Below are 18,786 nucleotides of genomic sequence, written 5' to 3'. Positions count from 1 at the left end.
CAAGCGTGCACAGCCCCCCACAGGCCCCCTGCACATGTGCACACGCCCCCCACACATGCCCTATCCCCTGCACATGCGCAGCAGAGACCCAATAACCAGCTGGCCAGTGGGAGGCATGCGCGCGTGCATGGCAAAGCTGAACTGGGGCAAAATCCCGCGTGCCCACAGAGAGGGCGCTGTGCCATAGGTTCGCCATTACAGGTCTGAGGATTCCTGCCTGCATGGGGGTTCGGCTAGAAGACCTCCTTTCTAGCCCAGATTCTATCGTTTTAGCTTCTTTGTGTTCTTGTATATTGCTGGTGGGACTCATGGAATTCTTTGCTGCAAAGACCTGTTCGAACTTGCTGTTTGCTGAAGTTTTTCTTTAGCACTTCAGAGTTTAAAAAGTTGTTAAGAGGATTAAGAGTAGGTACTTGATTTCTCAAGAATCTTTTAAGCTTGTGTGTTAAGAGCTGTAAATGCTATTCAATGTATAATAATATAAGTGTAATTTACAAGACATGGAGCTGGCAGAAAGGGAGAGATTTTGAGGATTGCCAAATCAGGAATCTCTCCCCTGGACAGCCTGGACAGTCCTCCCACTATTTCCCATCCTATGCAATTTTTAACTTTTTTTATTTGCAGTCAGCCAGGAAAAAAGGAAATATAAACTTTTAAATATTGGAGTGGAATGGAGGGAATCCAAATTCTGAATTGCAAAGTGAGGCTTTGGGTGCAGACAAGAGTTAGTAAAATGGTTATGGCCACCTTCTTGATTTTTTTAACCATCTGGAGCCAGCCTGGCAAGGCTACCAGACCTCACCTGTATAAAATCTGGACAATCACTTAAATTGTATTATTTTTCTCTCTATTTTTTGCTTCAGTCCAGGACTTATCCCCAGTTTTGCTGTTGGAGATTTGCTCTGCATCCCATTGTTTCACATGTCCAGAACCTCTGAAACCATGCCGATGTAAAGCACAAGGAAGAAGATTGTGACAGAGATATGGCAGCTCTTTTATCAAAGTGACCAGGAGTAAAATAAAGGATCCTAAGTCCACAACCAATAGAAAATATTTGGGAGAGACTCAGGCAGGCGCCTTTCCTAATGAACAGGAGTATAAGAGGGAAAAGATACAGCACATTCATACTTGCAAGTTTATTCTTTATTGGATTTTTAAATTATTTGTAAGCCTCCCAGATTCAGAGAGTGAGTAGGCAGTAAACCTTCTAAATAAATGCTCCCCTCCCCACCAAAGGCAATAACCTCAAAAAGAAAAGGTTTGGTTTCCACAGTGAATGGGTATTATTGGCCTATGTATTCCAAGAAGTTAGTTCAAGAAGGAAGCAATCATGAATTGAGTAATACAGGAAAGTATTACACTGTATGGACACTTACTGTATAGGACTTCCTTTAGCTCATCTTTGTTGCCGAAGATGACCACTTGAGGGCAGGCGTATACTAGTAAATGAAAGGAATAGGAACTGTAGCTTCCTGAATTGTTAATACACTGAGAACATTATTCCCATCTAATGCCCAATTTTTCTTACATGTTTTTTTTTTTTTTAAAGAGGCTATAAAGCCCTTTCCAAGCTATAGAACCTATGAAACAGCAAAACTCAGCCTTGAGGAATAAATTAGAAGGATTGCAATCCAAAAATCCAAACCATTTTTTCCCCATTAAACTGAAGTATGGGACAATTTTCATCCAACCTCCAACACTTCTTGGGGTGGGCTTGCAGCTCCGAAGGGTTCTGGAAACAGCTCATTGGAGTCAGGCTAGGATATGGTACTGAGATTAACTGACTGTACTTGTGGATGATCTGTTATGCCAGCTGCACTAGCTCCCAATAGGAGTCTGCATGCAAGTCAAGATGTTTGTTGTCATCTTTAAAGCCTGACGTAGGTAGGTAGGTAGGTAGGTAGGTAGGTAGGAAGAGAAAAAGAAAGAGAAAGAGAAAGAGAAAGAGAAAGAGAAAGAGAAAGAGAAAGAAAGAAAAACGAGAAAGAAAGAAAGAAAGAAAGAAAGAAAGAAAGAAAGAAAGAAAGAAAGAAAGAAAGAAAGAAAGAAAGAATTCTTTATTGGCCAAGTGTGATTGGACACACAAGGAATTTGTCTTTGGTGCATATGCTCTCAGTGTACATAAAAGGAAAAGATACATTCGTCAAGAATCATAAGGTACAACACTTAATGATAGTCATAGGGTACAAATAAGCAATCAAATGATAGTAGGAACCAATCAATATAAACCGTAAGGATACAAGCAACAAGTTAAAGTCATAAGTGGGATGAGATGGGTGATAGGAACAATAAGATTAATAGTAATAGTAATGCAGCCTTAGTGAATAGTTTGACAGTGTTGAGGGAATTATTTGTTTAGCAGAGTGATGGCGTTCGGGAAAAAACTGTCCTTGTGTCTAGTTGTTCTGGTGTGCAGTGCTTTATAGCATCGTTTTGAGGGTAGGAGTTGAAACAATTTATGTCCAGGATGTGAGGGATCTGTAAATATTTTCACAGCCCTCTTTTTGACTCGTGCAGTATACAGGTCCTCAATGGAAGGCAGGTTGGTAGCAATTGTTTTCTGCAGTTCTAATTATCCTCTGAAGTCTGTGTCTGTCTTGTTGGGTTGTAGAACCAAACCAGACAGTTATAGAGGTGCAGATGACAGACTCAATAATTCCTCTGTAGAACTGTATCAGCAGCTCCTTGGGGAGTTTGAGCTTCCTGAGTTGACGCAGAAAGAACATTCTTTGTTGTGCTTGGCATGGAATCAATACTTGCAGGACTGCTGTGCCTCTTCCTAATAGTTTCTGCTCATTCCACCAAATCAGGCAGAGTGGGCATGCTCTGGGTCTCATAGGTGATGCAAGGTCACCTCGTTGGCCCTAGGAAAAGTGCTTCCTCTAGCATGGTACCTGTCTTGTGGAACAGGAACATTGAAATATGGACAGCCTTACCCTATTGGCTTCCAGATTACCACAGGCACTGGTGCCAAAATTTTAACGGGGGTGGAGGGAAAGAAAGGCGGGGATTATGAGAGATTAATGCTGAGTTTTTGTCAGGGGCATTTTGTTAGGGGCATTAATGATTTGTAAACATGCTTTTTTTTAAAAAAAAAAGTAATTCTTGTTCATAGGGTGTTGGTAGATAGGCAGCTATAGGAACTTGTTAAATAAGCACAACAGGCGCCATTCTAATTCCCATTTGTTTTAATCCATTGTATTTATTTATTTGTAAACTTTATTGGACTCCCATCTTATCACAGGGTAACTCTGGATGGCTTATAATCTTAAAAAGATAAAAACTATACAAAACCTAAAAGACATAAATAAAATACTGCCGAGATTCAAATACTGAGCTCCAATTAAAAGATGGGGAGCGAGTTGAATGGGGGGGGGAATCTGTTGATAATCTATCAGCCATCCCCATATGAAACCCCTCTATTGGAGTCCTAAGCTAGCTGGCAGAACCTGGTCTTTAGGCTCTTATGGAAGCTCACGAGGGTTGGAGCCAACCTCACTCACGGAGGGGCAAGATGTTCCAGAGGGCAGGTGCAACATCAGAGAAGGCCCTTTTCCTGGAACCCACCAACCAGAATAACCTGGCCAATAGGATCCATAGCATGCTTCCTCTGCCAGCAAGGGTGGGGTGGGCCAATGCCAGTGGGATGGACCCAACCATGCCAGTTCTAAGTTTGGTTGTCACCTCATTTCAAACTGAGGAAATCAGTTATGAACACTTGAAGTTGCTAAATCAAAGCCATTCACAATTCAGGGAAGATACATGCAATAAAGAATATATAAAAGGAGATTACAACGATTAAGTCCATTGTGGCCGGTCTCATATTAGAGAAAGACGACAGAAATAAATTCAGAAATAAATTCAAATAACTGTATAGAATATAAGATGGAGTGCATTATAAACTCACAAAAGACTCTATTTTGCCACAACTCCTTTAAAGAAATTCCTAAAACCTGATCAAGAGGCAAAGCTCTACTGTAATAACAGAAAACCGTCAAAGTAATTTTTGTTTTTTGTCATTTATTGATATATTTGAATTTCAAAATAACTGATATCTCAATCATAATCCCACGATTCCTCCATTTATCCTAAGTATAAAAATTAAAGTATTATAAATGCAAAATTAACATTTCTAGTGCACAAAAACTCACACAATTACTTGGGAATTTAATGTTTTAACCATAGAAATCAATGTTTAGTTACTGGGATGTGATTGCTTTTCCTTAGAAAAATTGCTTTGAATAACACTGGCTGTACTGAATTTAATTTTGTTTGCTTGGTCTTAAATCTCTCGTGAACTCTGTCAAGTTGTCATGGAAGTCTGGAGTTCTGCAGAATTCAGTTGAAAAACTATTCTAGAGACAATCTAAATCTCTCCCACTGTCAGTATGGCAAGTTGTATTAAACTGCACAGAATCCTCCTTTTGACAAGGGAAAATATACATGAGACAGAAAAGTGATGCAGCCAGTAGGCAGTATGTTTGGTAATGATATCCTGGGTGAATTACTTGTTCTTCATTGACCTGGCTGTAATAATTTGGGGTTCTCCCTTATTTCTCTGAACAATTTAAGAATATCTCCTGCACTTAAAATCATTGCAAGGAAACAAGTAACAGTGATTCCAAAGCCTATAAGGCAGGCAGCAACGTTCAGGTATTTGGCTTTCTTCCCATAAGTAGCTGCGCTTTCAGGATCTCCAATAACTTTACGATCCCTTGCCTGAAAAGAATAAAATGAAAAGAAAATTAAACCTTAAGGCATATTTATTCCAGTTATAAACCTCAAATTATCTACATACGACCTGCTGTGAAAATTAATGCTACGTTCAATCAAATAGCAAAGTTCCTGTCTTTCATAACTTTGTTCATATTTTAGCCTTGGGGGGTGTTACACTTGGAAACAGATCTAAAACAGTATTTGTCCATTTTATTTTTGCTTCTTTTTTATTCCATTTCCATGCAAAGACTATATTCTGTTTGGTGTTAAAATTTTATAACTCTGAATTGTACGGATGGATGCAAAGTGTTGAGAGTGCAGTGTATTAATATCATCCGTAAATAACCCACTCTTTTGAAAACAAGTGATAGCAACAGATTGGGATCAGTTTTTTCTTAGAGAATTTGAGAAGACCAGAAACATTTTGGAAGACTGCTCTTCCAAAAGCACAATGCCTTTCCTTTAAAAAGGACCTCATTCCAAGACCAAAATCTGGTGGGACAATTCTCCCCACCATATGAACTTCAAAGTCAAAGCTGGTTTCTTCACATATCCTTGCTTGTCACACACAAAGCTAGCTAGAGAGAAAGCAAACATTTTAGAAACAAATGTCAAAATTGAAAAAAACCCAAAACCCATCCTTTTTCTCCTCATAACACCTACAAAAAAACCCTATGCTATAAAAAAAAATACCAACCCCTAGATCCCCAAATTGTGTCAGCGTTCGGGAGAATTAAGTTTTCTTAAATGAGCCGGGAGGATGGCCATAGCGTTAAGCAAGACTTGGCAGCTTTTCCACGGAAAGTCACACTTCTGCAATTCTGTAGAGAAAAATCCAGCCGGCAGCGCAGGGAAGAAGGAAATGGAGCCTGGAATTTCCACTTAATGGATGTTTTGATGGGGGCGTAAAAGACCCGCGGATTGCAGCGCGGGAGGGAGCCAAAACCCAGAAAAGTAAGCGAACCCTGAAATACTGAACGAAGCAAAGAAAGAGTTCAAAAAAAAAAAAAAAAGAAAGAAAAAAGTTCCCGAAAGAAATGTCACGCCGGGGGGGGAAATTCCGATGAAATCGAAACTGCAAAATTTCTACGGGAAAGAAGCTCCGGCGCCTAACTTAACCTTCTCGGTCCCTTCTGGGCTCGCTCACCTTGATGGAGAAGACGAGGGCGCTGAAGCTGAGACAGCAGAAGCAGTAGCTGCTTAAGAATAAAAGGTTGAACAACGACCAGAGGAGATAGTCACTGGGCTGCTCCCCGGCGAGTCTCCTCGAGGCAGGCTTGAGGCCGGCGGAGCCCTCCTCCTCGTTGTTGTCGGCGCCGTCGTAGGAGCGGGACTGCAGGTCGAGGCAAACGGCGTCGGACGACATAGCTGCCCGAGAGCCGCAAACTCTGCGGAGCGTCCCACGACCAGAGCGGGCGGGGCTGCGCCGCCAAACTCAAGGAAAGGAGAGGACGGGGCTACTTGAGGGAGGTGGGGTCCGCAGGAGAAAACTAAACCTACGGTAGCTAGGTATCAGGGAAAACGAAACCGAGCGACTCAAGCCCGGAACAGGCTTCCCAGGCAGGAGAATTGACGCTGGCTTTCAGCCAATAGCTTGGGAGCTGCGTGAGTTTCGAAACAGCGCTGGCCTCACACTTGCTTAAGAGCTGATATTTCTTATCCCGCGGCAGCCCAAAATGGCCTTTTGTGATGCTTGCCTAATATTAGAGCTCCGGGCTGCCTCAAACCATGTGCTCCGGTGGGCGGGGCCGCGGACAAATATTGGGAAACCCTTTTCCGTCAGGAGCAGGTTGAGAGAAGATGCGAGTACTCCCAACGTTTGTTTGCAGTCGTGGGGAAGGAATCTTTTGGGCTCGTGTCCAACGTTCGGAAAACGCCTAAATTGACTGCTGGCTTGTCAGCCCCTCCCCCCCCCCAACAAGAGCAAAACAACTCTTTACGTAATATATTTTTCAAAAAAATATAGTCCAATCGTGTGTGGTGCTGGGTATTATATAAAGACATTTGAAATAATTAAAAAATGGAATATGAGTAAAACAAGCTCAGACATGTAAATTAAAAATGAAAATAACTCATAACAGTTTCATTGTTAAAACAGTTTTATGAAGCATATTAATCACAGCAGGAAAACCAATTGTGCAAAAGTAAACTGAGAAAAACTACCCCGTTTCCCCCAAAATAAGACATCCCCTGATAATAAGCCCAATTGGGCCAAGCACTTATTTCAGGGTTCAAAAAAATATTAAGACAGGGTCTTATTTTCAGGGAAATGTAAAAGAAAAATCAGTGACTTACAATAGAGAAAACTAATATGCATATTGATAATTGGGTTTAAAATACGGCACCAAAATTTACCCTACTTTTAACAGTAATTTTGAATTGAATTAACAAAAAATAAGCAACACAATGCATTAGACTTGTTTAAAGAGTTTCATTGCTGAGTTTTTATAAGTATGAAATTGAAGGTAGGTACTTGGAGCAATTCAAACTGAAGGCCAAATTGGACCTAGATTTTGCCTCATCACTCTCCAATAAGCAACTGAGTCAGAAGATTATATGATTTATTAAAATACTTTAGCAAAAATGGGTGTCTATGAAAAAAGGGGGAACCCAGGACAAAGAATCAGATTTCCCTTTATACTAAGTACAGCAAAAAAAAAAAAAGTACAAAAGAACAGTTGATTGGATGGAAGAAACCATCCTGCCCAGTTATATCAAAGATATGGACCGTTAGTTACACATAAGCATGACATTGAAATGAGCATTGTATTAAAAGTAGGGGAAACAAGTTAGCATGGGTGAAAGTGGTACACAGTCACATAGAGTCAGTTGTGAAAAGTTTGCAATCAGTTGAAACAACACAGTTGAATAATCTTTTGTTATTCAGCCTGAGAAAACCCTTTACTTCGCAGTTAAAAACGTAGAGAGAGATCTGGTTGCCAGGGCAAAAAGCTTCTGCATTCCATTCTACATTACAAGGTTATGAGAAAAATATAAAAAGTAAAAGAAAGTCCATGTGACTTGGCCCTCAAAACCCAAGCAAGCAGGACTAATTTCATGTCAGTCAATTTCTGTTGTCCATCTTAATCAGTGGTGGGTTGCTCCTGGTTCGCACCGGTTCACAAGAACCGGTAGTAAAAAATTTTAATAGTTCGGAGAACTGATAAGATTGGCTGCCCACACCCCTGAACCAGTTCCTGGCCCGGTCGCCGGTCGCTTACCCCACCCACTGTCATTGCCCGCATGCAGCCCCGGGACTCCGCCCTTTGCCAGCCAGGAGCACTGCTGCCAGTCACTCCCATGCACCTGGCTGCCTGCCTGCCTCATCACCGCCACCATGAGGAAAGGCCCCAAAGTTCCGCTGCCTGGGATCCACGTGGGCTGCCACAGGGAGAAACCAGGTATGGCTGGCTGGAGCTGAGCTCGAGGCTGGCAGGAGGAGGAACATAGGCTGGCTCGACCAAGGGATAAGCCATCTGCCCCAGACACATGGAAGCAGAGCAGAAGGTGAAACTTGCCCCAGAGGCTGTCACCCCCACGATGCGCCCATGCCCAACACGACTCGCCTGGGCATGCGGGGCCCAGCATCCCCACGACCTTCCTTGGGCCCTGGGTCTACGTGCAAGGGCCATTGTGCAGAACCCGCCGGGCAAAGACAGCAAGTTTTCCACGGGCGTGTCAGAGAGCCAGCAGAGGGCACGAGATGCACGCCGCATTTCCTCTGTGGGGCCGGGCCAAGTTTGAAAAAGTTCCCTGCCAGTGCCAGACAGGCTCCGGTGGCTGCAGCGACGACAGCGGCAATGGCATCCAGGCAGATCCAACACGCATGAGCACAGGAGGCGCCATGCAGCGCAGGTGCGCCTTTGCAAAGCGGCCTCATGGCCGGTGTCTCCTTTCCCCAGCCGGGGCTGCTGCGCCCACACCGCCAGAGAACCAGGCCAGTGGAGGGAGTGGGAGGGTAGGCGCGGGGGGGGGGGATGTTTCTTATCCAACTGGGCTTTTGAAAAACCAGGCACGAGTTGGGGATTCCGATGCGCGTTTTGTGTGGCTTGCGGGAAGACGGGAGTGGGCAGGAATCCGAGCCTGTGGATTGGCTTGTTTGGGGTGGTGGGGGGGCAGGATCTCTGATGACTGGGACTTCCAGGGGATGCCCCTGGCTTTGCAGCGGAGGGGTCTTTAAACCTGCCTTATCTGCATTCTTTTCCTTTGCAAAGATCCTCCCTCCCAAAAAAAGGACGGGTTGCCCAAACGTTTGTACTGCTGGCTTCCCTGCCTGTCTTGGCTCTGTCAGGGTTGGGTCTCTCTCGCCTGGGGAGAGGGTCTCTTGGATATGTATGTGTATGTTGTGTTAGGCTAGGTAGGGAAGTATGATTCACATGTGAATCTGGCTCCCCCCCCCATTGACTTTGCTTGTTGGAAAGGCTGCCCCCACTCCATCACTATTTCAGCCCCTCTGCCCTGCCTTAACCTTAAACCGAGCTGCGTTTCCTCCAAAATCCAGTCTCTTTCCTCACTGGGCAAGACTTTCCTGCCCCTGCCACTGTTTCTCCCATTTCCAGGAGTTGTTTGTTTAGAGACGGGAAACCTTCCCAGGTTTCCGGTGGGAGGAGGTTTGAGCTGTGGAATATCTCACTGCCACATGTGTGTTTCCCCCCCCACCCTTTTTTGCCTTGAAAAAGCAGAAGCTTGAAGATGTTGCAGGAAAAAATGCTCTTAGAAGCTTCTGACAATCAGCCAATTCAACTTGGATCGTCAGAGGTTTTTAAAGGGATTTTTTGAAGAGGTTGTAGGGGAAAAAAATCCCTTTAAAAGCTTCTGGCAATCCCAGCAGATTTGCCTGATTGTCAGAAGCTTCTAAAAGCATTGTTTTCTGCAACCTCTTAAGGTTGTAGAAAAAATGCTTTTAAAAATAAAATTTAAAAAAAGTTGGCCACGCCCACCCAGTCACATTACCTCCCCAAGCTACGCCCACAAAATAAACCACGGCCACAGAACGGTAGTAAAAATTTTTAGAACCCACCCCTGATCTTAATGCTGCTTAATGCAGAAGAAAAAGTCTCACAAAAGTATGTAGAAAAAAAAAGTGTGAGTGAAGACATTGCTAGACTTTCAAGGGTATTAAAAGTTTCCAATATTCAGTTCCAATTTTCACAATTTTTTTTGTAATGGCACTTTTCATTCTGCATACAATTTGTTTCTAGATCCTCAAGTTGAGACTTCAGATTGATAACACTTATCAAATGGTAAATTGGAACTCTGCTAACTGATGCTCTAATCCTTCAATTTGTAGCCATTGAAAAACATTTAATTCTATAGTAATGTAGGTTATTGCAACTGGATACTTGTTTTAATTGTCTATTCTAAACTTCAGAATTGATTCAATCGTCTACCCAACTGATCAATTATTGAGTTTAAAATGTGCTGGTACTTTATGTTCAAGGGCTCCATTTTGTTTTTGGAGCTGACCTCTTTGAAACATTTTTTTTAGTTAAGGAAAATATTCAAAACGTTTAGCCCACATATCTCATTTGAAGATTTGAACTTTACTTTAAAGGCTTTTATGTAACATATATATTGATGTAACATAACATTAATACTTTTGCCAAATTCTCATACGTTTAAATTCAGCTCATTCATATGAACTGAAAGGTCTGTAAAAATATCAGTATGCTGTCCCAATCACTGAGCTGAGGAAACTGTTCCACATTTTTATTCTCAACATGTAACTTAATTTTTTTCATAGCATTCCATAAATCTCTGGGATCTTTTCCTTGGCTCAACCACCTCACATTGTTTTGTATCACAGTTGTAAGTTGATTCAATTTCCTACAATAGATCAGAAAATTATTCCTTATAAAGAGGTCAAATAGCTATTAAATTCAGTATTTTTATGACAACTGTCATTACATTGTATAGTTTTGTAAATCCTGCCTCAGCACATAAAACACCTCTTAATGGATGATGGAATGATCCAACACAACTGGATATCCAATAGCTTCCATAAAGAGTTTCACAAATCTGATTTTCTTTTCTACCCCATCTGTTGTCATCGACACAATTTTAGACATATCAGTTCTTAGGTCAGGGAGCATTTTTAAAATGATGTTGCATATTTGATTCCCTGATGTACTTATTGGCGCTGTTCCTAGTTTTACCAATTCTTTCCTTGTCAGAACATTGGAAAATCTAGCAATGACAGCCAATTGAACAAATGAGGTAACATCACTAGTTTCAAGACAAATGAAAAAATATTTACAATTATTTGTCTCCTTTCAATTGATGTTGTACATTGTAAATCATTGTGATTACTCTGTCTTTAATGGAATTTCTGCTGACTGGTAAATCAGAGATCTGCTTAATAAATAAAAACGATGCACATTATAGATGTTTTTAATAAATTCTCTTCACTGAGGGTCTTTACATGCTGAGCTTTGGAGTGAGCAATGCTGAAACTTGCTGATGTTAAATTCATAGGCCTGTTAAGAATTTAAGGAAGTTATTTCATTGACATTCTTTGTAGTGCAGTTGTTCAGATTCAACACACTTCTTGTTCACATGAACACAAAAACTGACTGATGTTGATAGTGCACTCATTTTGGAAACTGTTGCACCTTGAAAATGAGCTTCACTGTGCAAACAACCACCCCATGCAGTGGTTGGAAGACATGCCATATTCCTATTGCATTTTGCAAATTGCTCTTTCATGTTACCACCAATCACAATTCTGAAGATGACAGATCACATGCTGATACAAATGGTAAGAATCCAGTTTAAGCTCTGGGTGGTGCAGTGTCACATATTTCTTGTATTTTTGCTTATTCAATTTCTTTGGTAACTCAGCAAGACAGAAGTGTTATTGTAGGTTGTTGGTGAATGCTGGTGTATCACCCAAAACATTGTGGTGTTTCATTTTTGAAAAGTATGTTGCCATCACTACAGCAATCTCAAAGCAATTTACAACAGTATAGGGAACTATGTTGTGAAAGAATACTGATGGGATTTCGGTGACCATTAAGGGCTTGGAAAGGCCAACAGGAAAAAATGCAGTTTAGAAAGCATCCAAAATATGGCTAAGCATCCCATCTTAATTTTTTAAGACTTGTTGGACAAAAATCAATAAAAGGAACTTTCATCCCATTTGTGGCTTATTAGTTTTATCTCCCTTCTCAAGATGAAGTTGCTTTGTCTACTCAAGTAGGGCTCTAGGGTACTTTAGTTTCCAAATACTTCATAATTAGTTTACAAAGCCCAGTAAAGCTTACATGCATATGTTCAATAACAATGGCTTAAAAATCTTCCATAGTCAGATTTCTCGGCAGACATGATGGGTGGTAAAAATGGAGGAGGAACAGTTGTTACTTAAAATGAAACTTAGCCCACCTAATTGCATATACGTGTCTCCTAGGAACAATAATATGCCTCACATCATCATGCAAATTATGATTTTTTCATGATTTGGGCAATGGTAGCACAATATACCACGGTAAATAAAAGAGTCAGCCAAGGTCAAGATTTATTAAAATACTTATTACAGGATGAGTAAATGCTGGACGTACACTTTAAGATGAGTTTTGGATAAGATTATAATATTTCAAATTGGGGAAAAGTTAATCAGCCCTTTGGTTAAACTCTCGTTCTCTTTAGGGTACGCTTGCATGAAGCTAAAAATCATAACTATAAAGGCAGCATTCACACAGCATTTGCATGGTGTGAGACCTAAGTGGGGTGGGAAAGCAGGCACAAGGCCTGCAGGGACCCCAAAGTGTGGGAAGCAGAACAAGGGATACCTCTTGAGGTGGACACGGCCTTGGGAAGGCCAGAATAGGCCATGAGTGAACTGGGGAGGTGCTGCAGTGTGGGCTGGACCTGCACTAGGCTTCCCATGGCTTTCCTCAGTCTCTCCCTTTCATGACCCATACAGCCACTTAATAATTACATTGAGAATGTGGATGGTATCTGGCACATGGAACATGAAGTTTCCTTTAGAAGATAGGCTTAAGATTGAGAAGGATCTTGAAAGACTTGAACACGGTTCAGCACAACAAAATGCAATTCAATGGTGAGAAATGTAAAATTTTACACTTAAAGAAAAACCAAATGCATAGGTATAGAATAGGTAGTACTTGGCTCAACAGTAGTAACTGTGAGAGGGATCTAGGCGTCTTAGTGGACAATTACTCAAGGATGAGCTAGTACTGTGCCACAGCTGCCAAAAAAAGCTAATGTAGTCCTACATTACATCAATAGAGGGGTAGTATCAAGGTCACATGAAGTGTCAGTACTGCTTTATACTGCTGTCCTGATAGATATGTCTAGTCTGACAAAGGGAAGGACTAGGGATAACTTGACAATAGTCTCCCAATATTTGAGGAGGTGCCACAGAAAGGTGGGGAGTCAACCTATTCTCCAAAGCACCTGAAAGCCGGACAAGAATAGGTGGCTATTTATCAAAGAGAACCAACCTAGAACTAAAGAGAAAATTCCTGACAGAACAATTAATCAGTGGAATTAATCTGACTTTAAAGGTGCCAACTAGTACCTTCAATTGCACCTGACAGCTAGCTATTAATTAGTGCAGCTCTGTACAGATATGGAATATGTAACTTTGCAATATCTAGTTTCCTTCTGACAGAGGAATGAAGGAAACAAAAACAACAATGAACATTTAGGGAATGAATGTTTTTATCAGCTGACTTTTGCCATCAAAAACTCTTTATCTACATAAAATATAAAGATGTGTTTTTTATTTGTTTTGAACTCACCTCAACTTCATACTGAAATATAGAAAGCTATGATATTGAAAACATACTGAAATACATAAAAAACTGAATGTTCCATTGAGAAATCAAAATATAGTAACTTTTTATTTGTTGACTGCCCATGTCACTTTAAAATGGGCAAAATATAAATTTGATAAATATAATAAATAAACAAATAAATAAAATATAACAGCAACAAAAATGGATGATTCCTAGGATTAGGAAAACAGAAATCTAGCTCTTGGGTTAAAGATAACATCAACCCAGTTAAATAATCTACTTTTCAATAAATAACTTCAATAAATTGTGGTAGGGAAATAGGATACAGATGTAGTGCAGAGAATAATCTTTATATACCCAAAAGTGTAACCAAACTGTCAATTGATATGCTTAAGGCATGCAAAAGAAAGCTAAACCAATGCTAAAATAGAATACATCGTTGAAAATAGTATTTTGGATGTATGGTTTAGTTCCCTCTGAATTCTTCTATTTCATCTGGAAGCTTCATTATTTCGAAGACTATGTTAACGATGAGCAGTGCACTACTGACTAATATAATGACGAAAATAATGTAGACTATGATGGTTATCATCAATGCAGCAATATTCAGGTACTTGGCTGTCCTGCCATGACTAGCTGCACCTTCAGGGTCTCCAAGAACTTTACGATCTCTTGACTGAAGTGAAAAGGGAGAGAAACCGATTTTGAAAAATAAGAATTAGCAATGGAAACATCTTTACAAATGTTTTAATCACTTAAATCTTAGGTAATCACATCAATATCAATAGTTTTCTCTTCAATGCAATTAAGAATGATCTAGGGTTATTATATCCCTCTTTACCTAGAAATTAGAGCAGTGTTTTCCAACTTGGCCACTTCCAGGTATATGGACTTCGACTGCTAGAATTCTTATGAATTGCCTGCTGGCTGGGGATTTGAAGTCTACACACTTAGAAATTGCCTCAATTAAGAAATGTCGATTTACAGAGTAGCATTCTTTTCCTGAAAAATGGAATAAGGTATGCAACTTTTAACAAATTACTGATTTTTTATGTTTTTCATATATTGGGAAGAAAATAAGAGCACCAAAAAACACCATTGTAGGAAATACAATATTTCTTTTGTAGCAACTAGAAGTCCCTGCTCAAAGCTTAATCAATCAATCAATCAAAGATCTGTTTTCAGTCCTGTCAACTTTACATCAACATTAATATTAGTCCTTATATACCAGATATAGTATTTATCTCTTTTAGATTTGTACAACTCCAGTATGCGTAGTGAATATTCAAGGAATTGTGAGTGTATTCCAGTATTTTCAGTGCTGTTGCAACTTTAAACAGTCACTATACAAACTATTGTTAAATCGAGGATTACTGTAGTTCGAGAGGGCATGTTCCCGTGTAACTGGAGTTAAGTAGGTAAGTATTGTACTGTACATTGTGGTAATTTACTACTTATAAATAGAGCTTGTCGATCAGAAAGGTCGGCAGTTCAGCAGTTCAAATCCCTAGTATAGGTCTCCTGCGTGAGCAGGGGGTTGGACTAGATGACCTCCAAGGTCCCTTCCAACTCTGTTACTGCTACTGTATAGGAGGGGTGAAATCCAGCAGGTTCTGGAAAACCGGTAGCGGAAATTTTGAGTAGTTTGGAGAACCGGCAAATACCACCTCTGGCTGGCTCCAGAGTGAGGTGGGAATGGAGATTTTGCAATATCCTTCCCCCAGGAGTGGGGAGGGAATGGGGATTTTGCAGTATCCTTCCCCTGGAGTGGGATGGGAATGGAGATTTTGCAGTATCCTTCCCCTGCCATGGCCACCAAGCCACACCATGCCCACAGAACCGGTAATTAGAAAAATTTAGATTTCACCACTCCTGTATAGGTCTCCTGCGTGAGCAGGGGGGTTGGACTAGATGACCTCCAAGGTCCCTTCCAACTCTGTTACTGTTACAACAAAAGCCATCCTCGATTTAGAGAGAAGCCGAAGTAGAGATCTTGAAGACCAGAAAGAAATGGGGAGGGTGTGAGAGAGAAGCAGCCGAGTGTGAAAAAAGAGGACGGGGGAGGGGGGGGTGAAATGAGAGGGCGCTTCCCAGCTGCGTTCACCTTAATGGAGTAGATGAGGGCGAACAAGCCAAGGCAACAGCAATTGCAGCAATTTAAACTGAACAGCGACCAGACCACATGATCCCTGACCGCAGGATTAGCGATGGCCTTGGGGTATTGAAAGGTGGGGCGCATGACGACCTCTGTCTGTTGAGGCTCCATGGCCAAACCAACCCTCCTCTCACCAACGGCGACCAACGCCGAAAAGAGGCGGGCATGAGCGCGGCCGAGCTCGCGGAGACGCCCCCAAACGGTACAGCTCTCGGCCTCCGCTGATTGGACGGGAAGCTTAACCAATGCGGCTCGCGCCCCCATGCGGTGCGAAAATGGGCAGGAGAGTAGAGGTGGGGGGGGGGGGGGAATGTTGCAAGGGCTTTTTCCTTGCGAGGGGCGGGGAGTTAATGCTGTCCTTTGCACCGCGAATTTTAGGGCTCTTGGTACCGCGATGTCGGCCTTGCCTCGCTCTTAAAAGCCGTTTTGAAAATTCTGCAGATCTACGTTTAGTAAACAAGCGAAAAGTCGGCCCCGATGGTCCGTCCACTCTTGGATTAACCTTTTTTTTTTTTTTTTTTAAAAGGTGCTTCTAGAAATGTAGATTAGAAGAAAGGATTGCAAAGATAGAAATAAATTTATCGTTTTATTTTCCTCCTCCTGTTTTTGGTTTTTAAGTCAGAATTCTGCCTCCATAGAAGAGAAAAAAAAATCAGGAATCTGGTAAAAGTTTATTAAACTTTGGAAAATTTCATTGGATGCTTTTCATGCAGATTACACCTCAGCTTTAAAGTTGTTCTGGCACATTTATAATGAAACAATCTGATTTCATTGTGAATCAGTGGAACTTTCCCCATTTTTACAATCCTAACTTGTCCCCAAAACTGGATTTTTCATTGCCCCAATACACTGAATCTTTCCTTCTTGCATTAGACAGTTCAGCTTGAAAGTCTCTAGCTGACTCTTCAGATGGGAATCTATTATTTCCCAGAAAGTTGTTCTGGAAGCCCTGGTTTTTCCTACAGTGACTAAATTTAGCTTTCAAGTCCCCAGTTGATAGTGTGGCAGTATTTACATCAACATTGGGATATGTCCAGCAGTTTTGCAAGGCTTTGGATTGAAGAAGTCAATATTCTAAAGTACATTTTCTTTTTCCCACGCCCTGGAAGCAGTGGTGGGTTTCAAAATTTTTTACTACGGGTCTGTGGGTGTGGCTTGGTGGGCGTGGCATGGCTTGGTGGGTGTGGCAGGTGAAGGATACTGTAAAATCTCCATTCCCACCCTACTTCAGGGGAAGGATATTGTAAAATCTCCATTCCCTCCCCAATCCAGGGGAAGGTTACTGCAAAATCCCCATTTCCTCTCGATCAGCTGGGATTTGGGAGGCAGAGAATAGATGGGGGCAGGGCCAGTCAGAATTTTTACTACCCGTTCTCCAGAACTGGTCAGAACCTGCTGAAACCCAGCAGGTTCTGCCTAGAAGGGTAGAAGTTTTGGCAGAGAGAGTTCTGAGAATTTACCAGTAGCTTTATTCCATTCCCAGCATAAAGTTTGTTAGAACTGCAACATTAGCTTAAAACTTTAAACGAAAATGAATGGGATGTAGACTCTTGAAAGCTCAGCCCAGAAGCAGAGGTTCATAAATGGAACTTTGGCTGCAGAAATAAATATAGTGCATTCTATTAAATCTTAAAAGTTCTCATTGTTCAAAGCTACACTCGTTCTTTGTATCTGAGAAAGCAAATAGACTGCTATTTTGCATGTGAACTTATGACAATGACCTGTAATATGCTTTTGATTGAGACTGTTGGTTTCAAGAGGCTAGAAAATACACTCCTTTGTTTTCTGAGGTTTTTTTGTATTAAACAGAAATTGCACTGGCAGCAGCTGTACAAGCTGATCTCAAACTTCCTGTCATTGCATTCCTTCAAGAGAGTTTCCATAACACCAGCCTAGAAAATAAAAGGGGGCAACAATTGTCATTTGGTATGCCTTGAAAGCTGAAAAGATTTTTAATATATTGCCTGTGCCACTTTCATTATGGATATCTTCAGAGACTTGCAAGGCTATTGAACCAGCTACATGTGGAGTTTTTACCTTGTGAAAAAGAAATGGAATGATTTAGTGGATTTAATTACCTGCCACCTTGTTTTGCAATGACAAATTATTGCATCTGAAGACAGTTATCAGTTTTGTTGTGCTAAATAAACCTGCCCTTGGATCTGATAAATGTGTATTTTTAAATACTCAAGGATTGATTGATGATTACACCAAATCTGAGAATTAGCATTTTTTTCATAGATGATGGGGTTTGGATTAGGTCCATTTGAAAATATAAAATAGTCTTAGATATAGCAGTTAAGAATCTAGTACTGTATTTGGCTTCCTCTTCACACACACACACACACAAGGTATCAGAGCTTTTACTATGCCTAATAGCAGACCGTAACAATAGATATCTCCTTAGATTGTTCCTTCAGTTGCCTTTTAATATTAAAACCATCATATTCTTTGAAATCAAAGCTTCCTCTGATACAGTTGATTCAGAGTTCTATACTTGACCTATACAATTTGTTTTGCTATGATTGATTCATATCAGGGATGGGTTTTACTTACCTTTACTACCGGTTTGCAATGGGATCGCGCTCTCGCGCGCGCCTTACTTCTGCACATGTGCCTTGCTTCTGCACATGCGCAGAAACTTCTGCGCATGCACAGATTGCCGATGACGACATCCGGGGCAGTGGGCAGGGCCTCCCGCTGGTTTTACTACCAGTTCTTGTGAACCGGTTTAAATGGGGGCAACCCACCACTGATTCATATTTATATAATCACAAAGCATGTCATACTTTTTATCTTTTAGTTTGAATTTATTTCATAAATTTTCTTATGCTGATGTCATCGATCCATCTTGATTTAGATCTCTTTCAGGGACGCTTTTTATCAAATGGGATATATATATTGTAACTGGCAGTAAACCTCTTTAACTCCATGGAACAGTATTGAGTAGGCCTATTGAAATTTATGCTTCAAAAAGTTGAAATTAAGAGAATGCAGATTTGTTTCTCATATCCAATCCTTTAATAAATCTATTCAAGTTGATGGCTACAATTGTGAGAGAAAATTCTCCTTTTGTTGTATGTCTTTCTAGCTGAATGAGAGAGAAATTCTGTCCAATTACTGTTTTCAAAATGTAGGCAATGTTAATATGTTTTA

General features: G+C 41.0%; 2 protein-coding genes across 3 annotated transcripts; both read right to left on the bottom strand.

Annotated features, from left to right (window-relative positions):
• Window positions 1-4,003: 4,003 nt before the first annotated feature.
• On the bottom strand, window positions 4,004-6,549 carry LOC117665148 (interferon-induced transmembrane protein 1-like). The gene is made up of 2 exons (XM_034416701.3): window positions 5,864-6,549; window positions 4,004-4,719 (listed from the first exon to the last, which is right to left on the bottom strand). The coding sequence occupies exons 1-2, from the start codon at window positions 6,080-6,082 to the stop codon at window positions 4,516-4,518; spliced, it is 423 nt and encodes a 140-aa protein (XP_034272592.2). The 5' UTR covers window positions 6,083-6,549; the 3' UTR covers window positions 4,004-4,515.
• A 5,663-nt stretch (window positions 6,550-12,212) lies between these two features.
• On the bottom strand, window positions 12,213-15,785 carry LOC117665149 (dispanin subfamily A member 2b-like). Of its 2 annotated transcripts, none has more exons than XM_060687217.2 (2): window positions 15,580-15,785; window positions 12,213-14,151 (listed from the first exon to the last, which is right to left on the bottom strand). In XM_060687217.2, the coding sequence occupies exons 1-2, from the start codon at window positions 15,739-15,741 to the stop codon at window positions 13,942-13,944; spliced, it is 372 nt and encodes a 123-aa protein (XP_060543200.2). In that variant the 5' UTR covers window positions 15,742-15,785; the 3' UTR covers window positions 12,213-13,941. The 2 variants fall into 2 exon arrangements, 1 of the variants encoding a protein (XP_060543200.2); XR_015730460.1 differs by lacking the exon at window positions 15,580-15,785 and adding an exon at window positions 14,317-14,451 and having other exon boundaries at window positions 14,015-14,151.
• Window positions 15,786-18,786: the final 3,001 nt, after the last annotated feature.

The sequence above is a fragment of the Pantherophis guttatus genome, chromosome 1, assembly GCF_059756535.1.
Source record: "Pantherophis guttatus breed Tessera chromosome 1, ASM5975653v1, whole genome shotgun sequence".
Taxonomy (NCBI): domain Eukaryota; kingdom Metazoa; phylum Chordata; class Lepidosauria; order Squamata; family Colubridae; genus Pantherophis; species Pantherophis guttatus.
Note: the sequence above shows the minus strand (reverse complement) of the source record. Positions and strands in the feature narration are given on the sequence as shown.

Excerpts from the sequence above, each read along its gene's own strand:
- LOC117665148 (XM_034416701.3), bottom strand. The coding sequence starts at position 6,082 with ATGTCGTCCGACGCCGTTTGCCTCGACCTGCAGTCCCGCTCCTACGAC. Across the intron at positions 4,720-5,863 it reads CCCTCGTCTTCTCCATCAAG|GCAAGGGATCGTAAAGTTAT; the intron begins GTGAGCGAGCCC and ends TATTCTTTTCAG.
- LOC117665149 (XM_060687217.2), bottom strand. The coding sequence starts at position 15,741 with ATGGAGCCTCAACAGACAGAGGTCGTCATGCGCCCCACCTTTCAATAC. Across the intron at positions 14,152-15,579 it reads CCCTCATCTACTCCATTAAG|TCAAGAGATCGTAAAGTTCT; the intron begins GTGAACGCAGCT and ends TTTTCACTTCAG.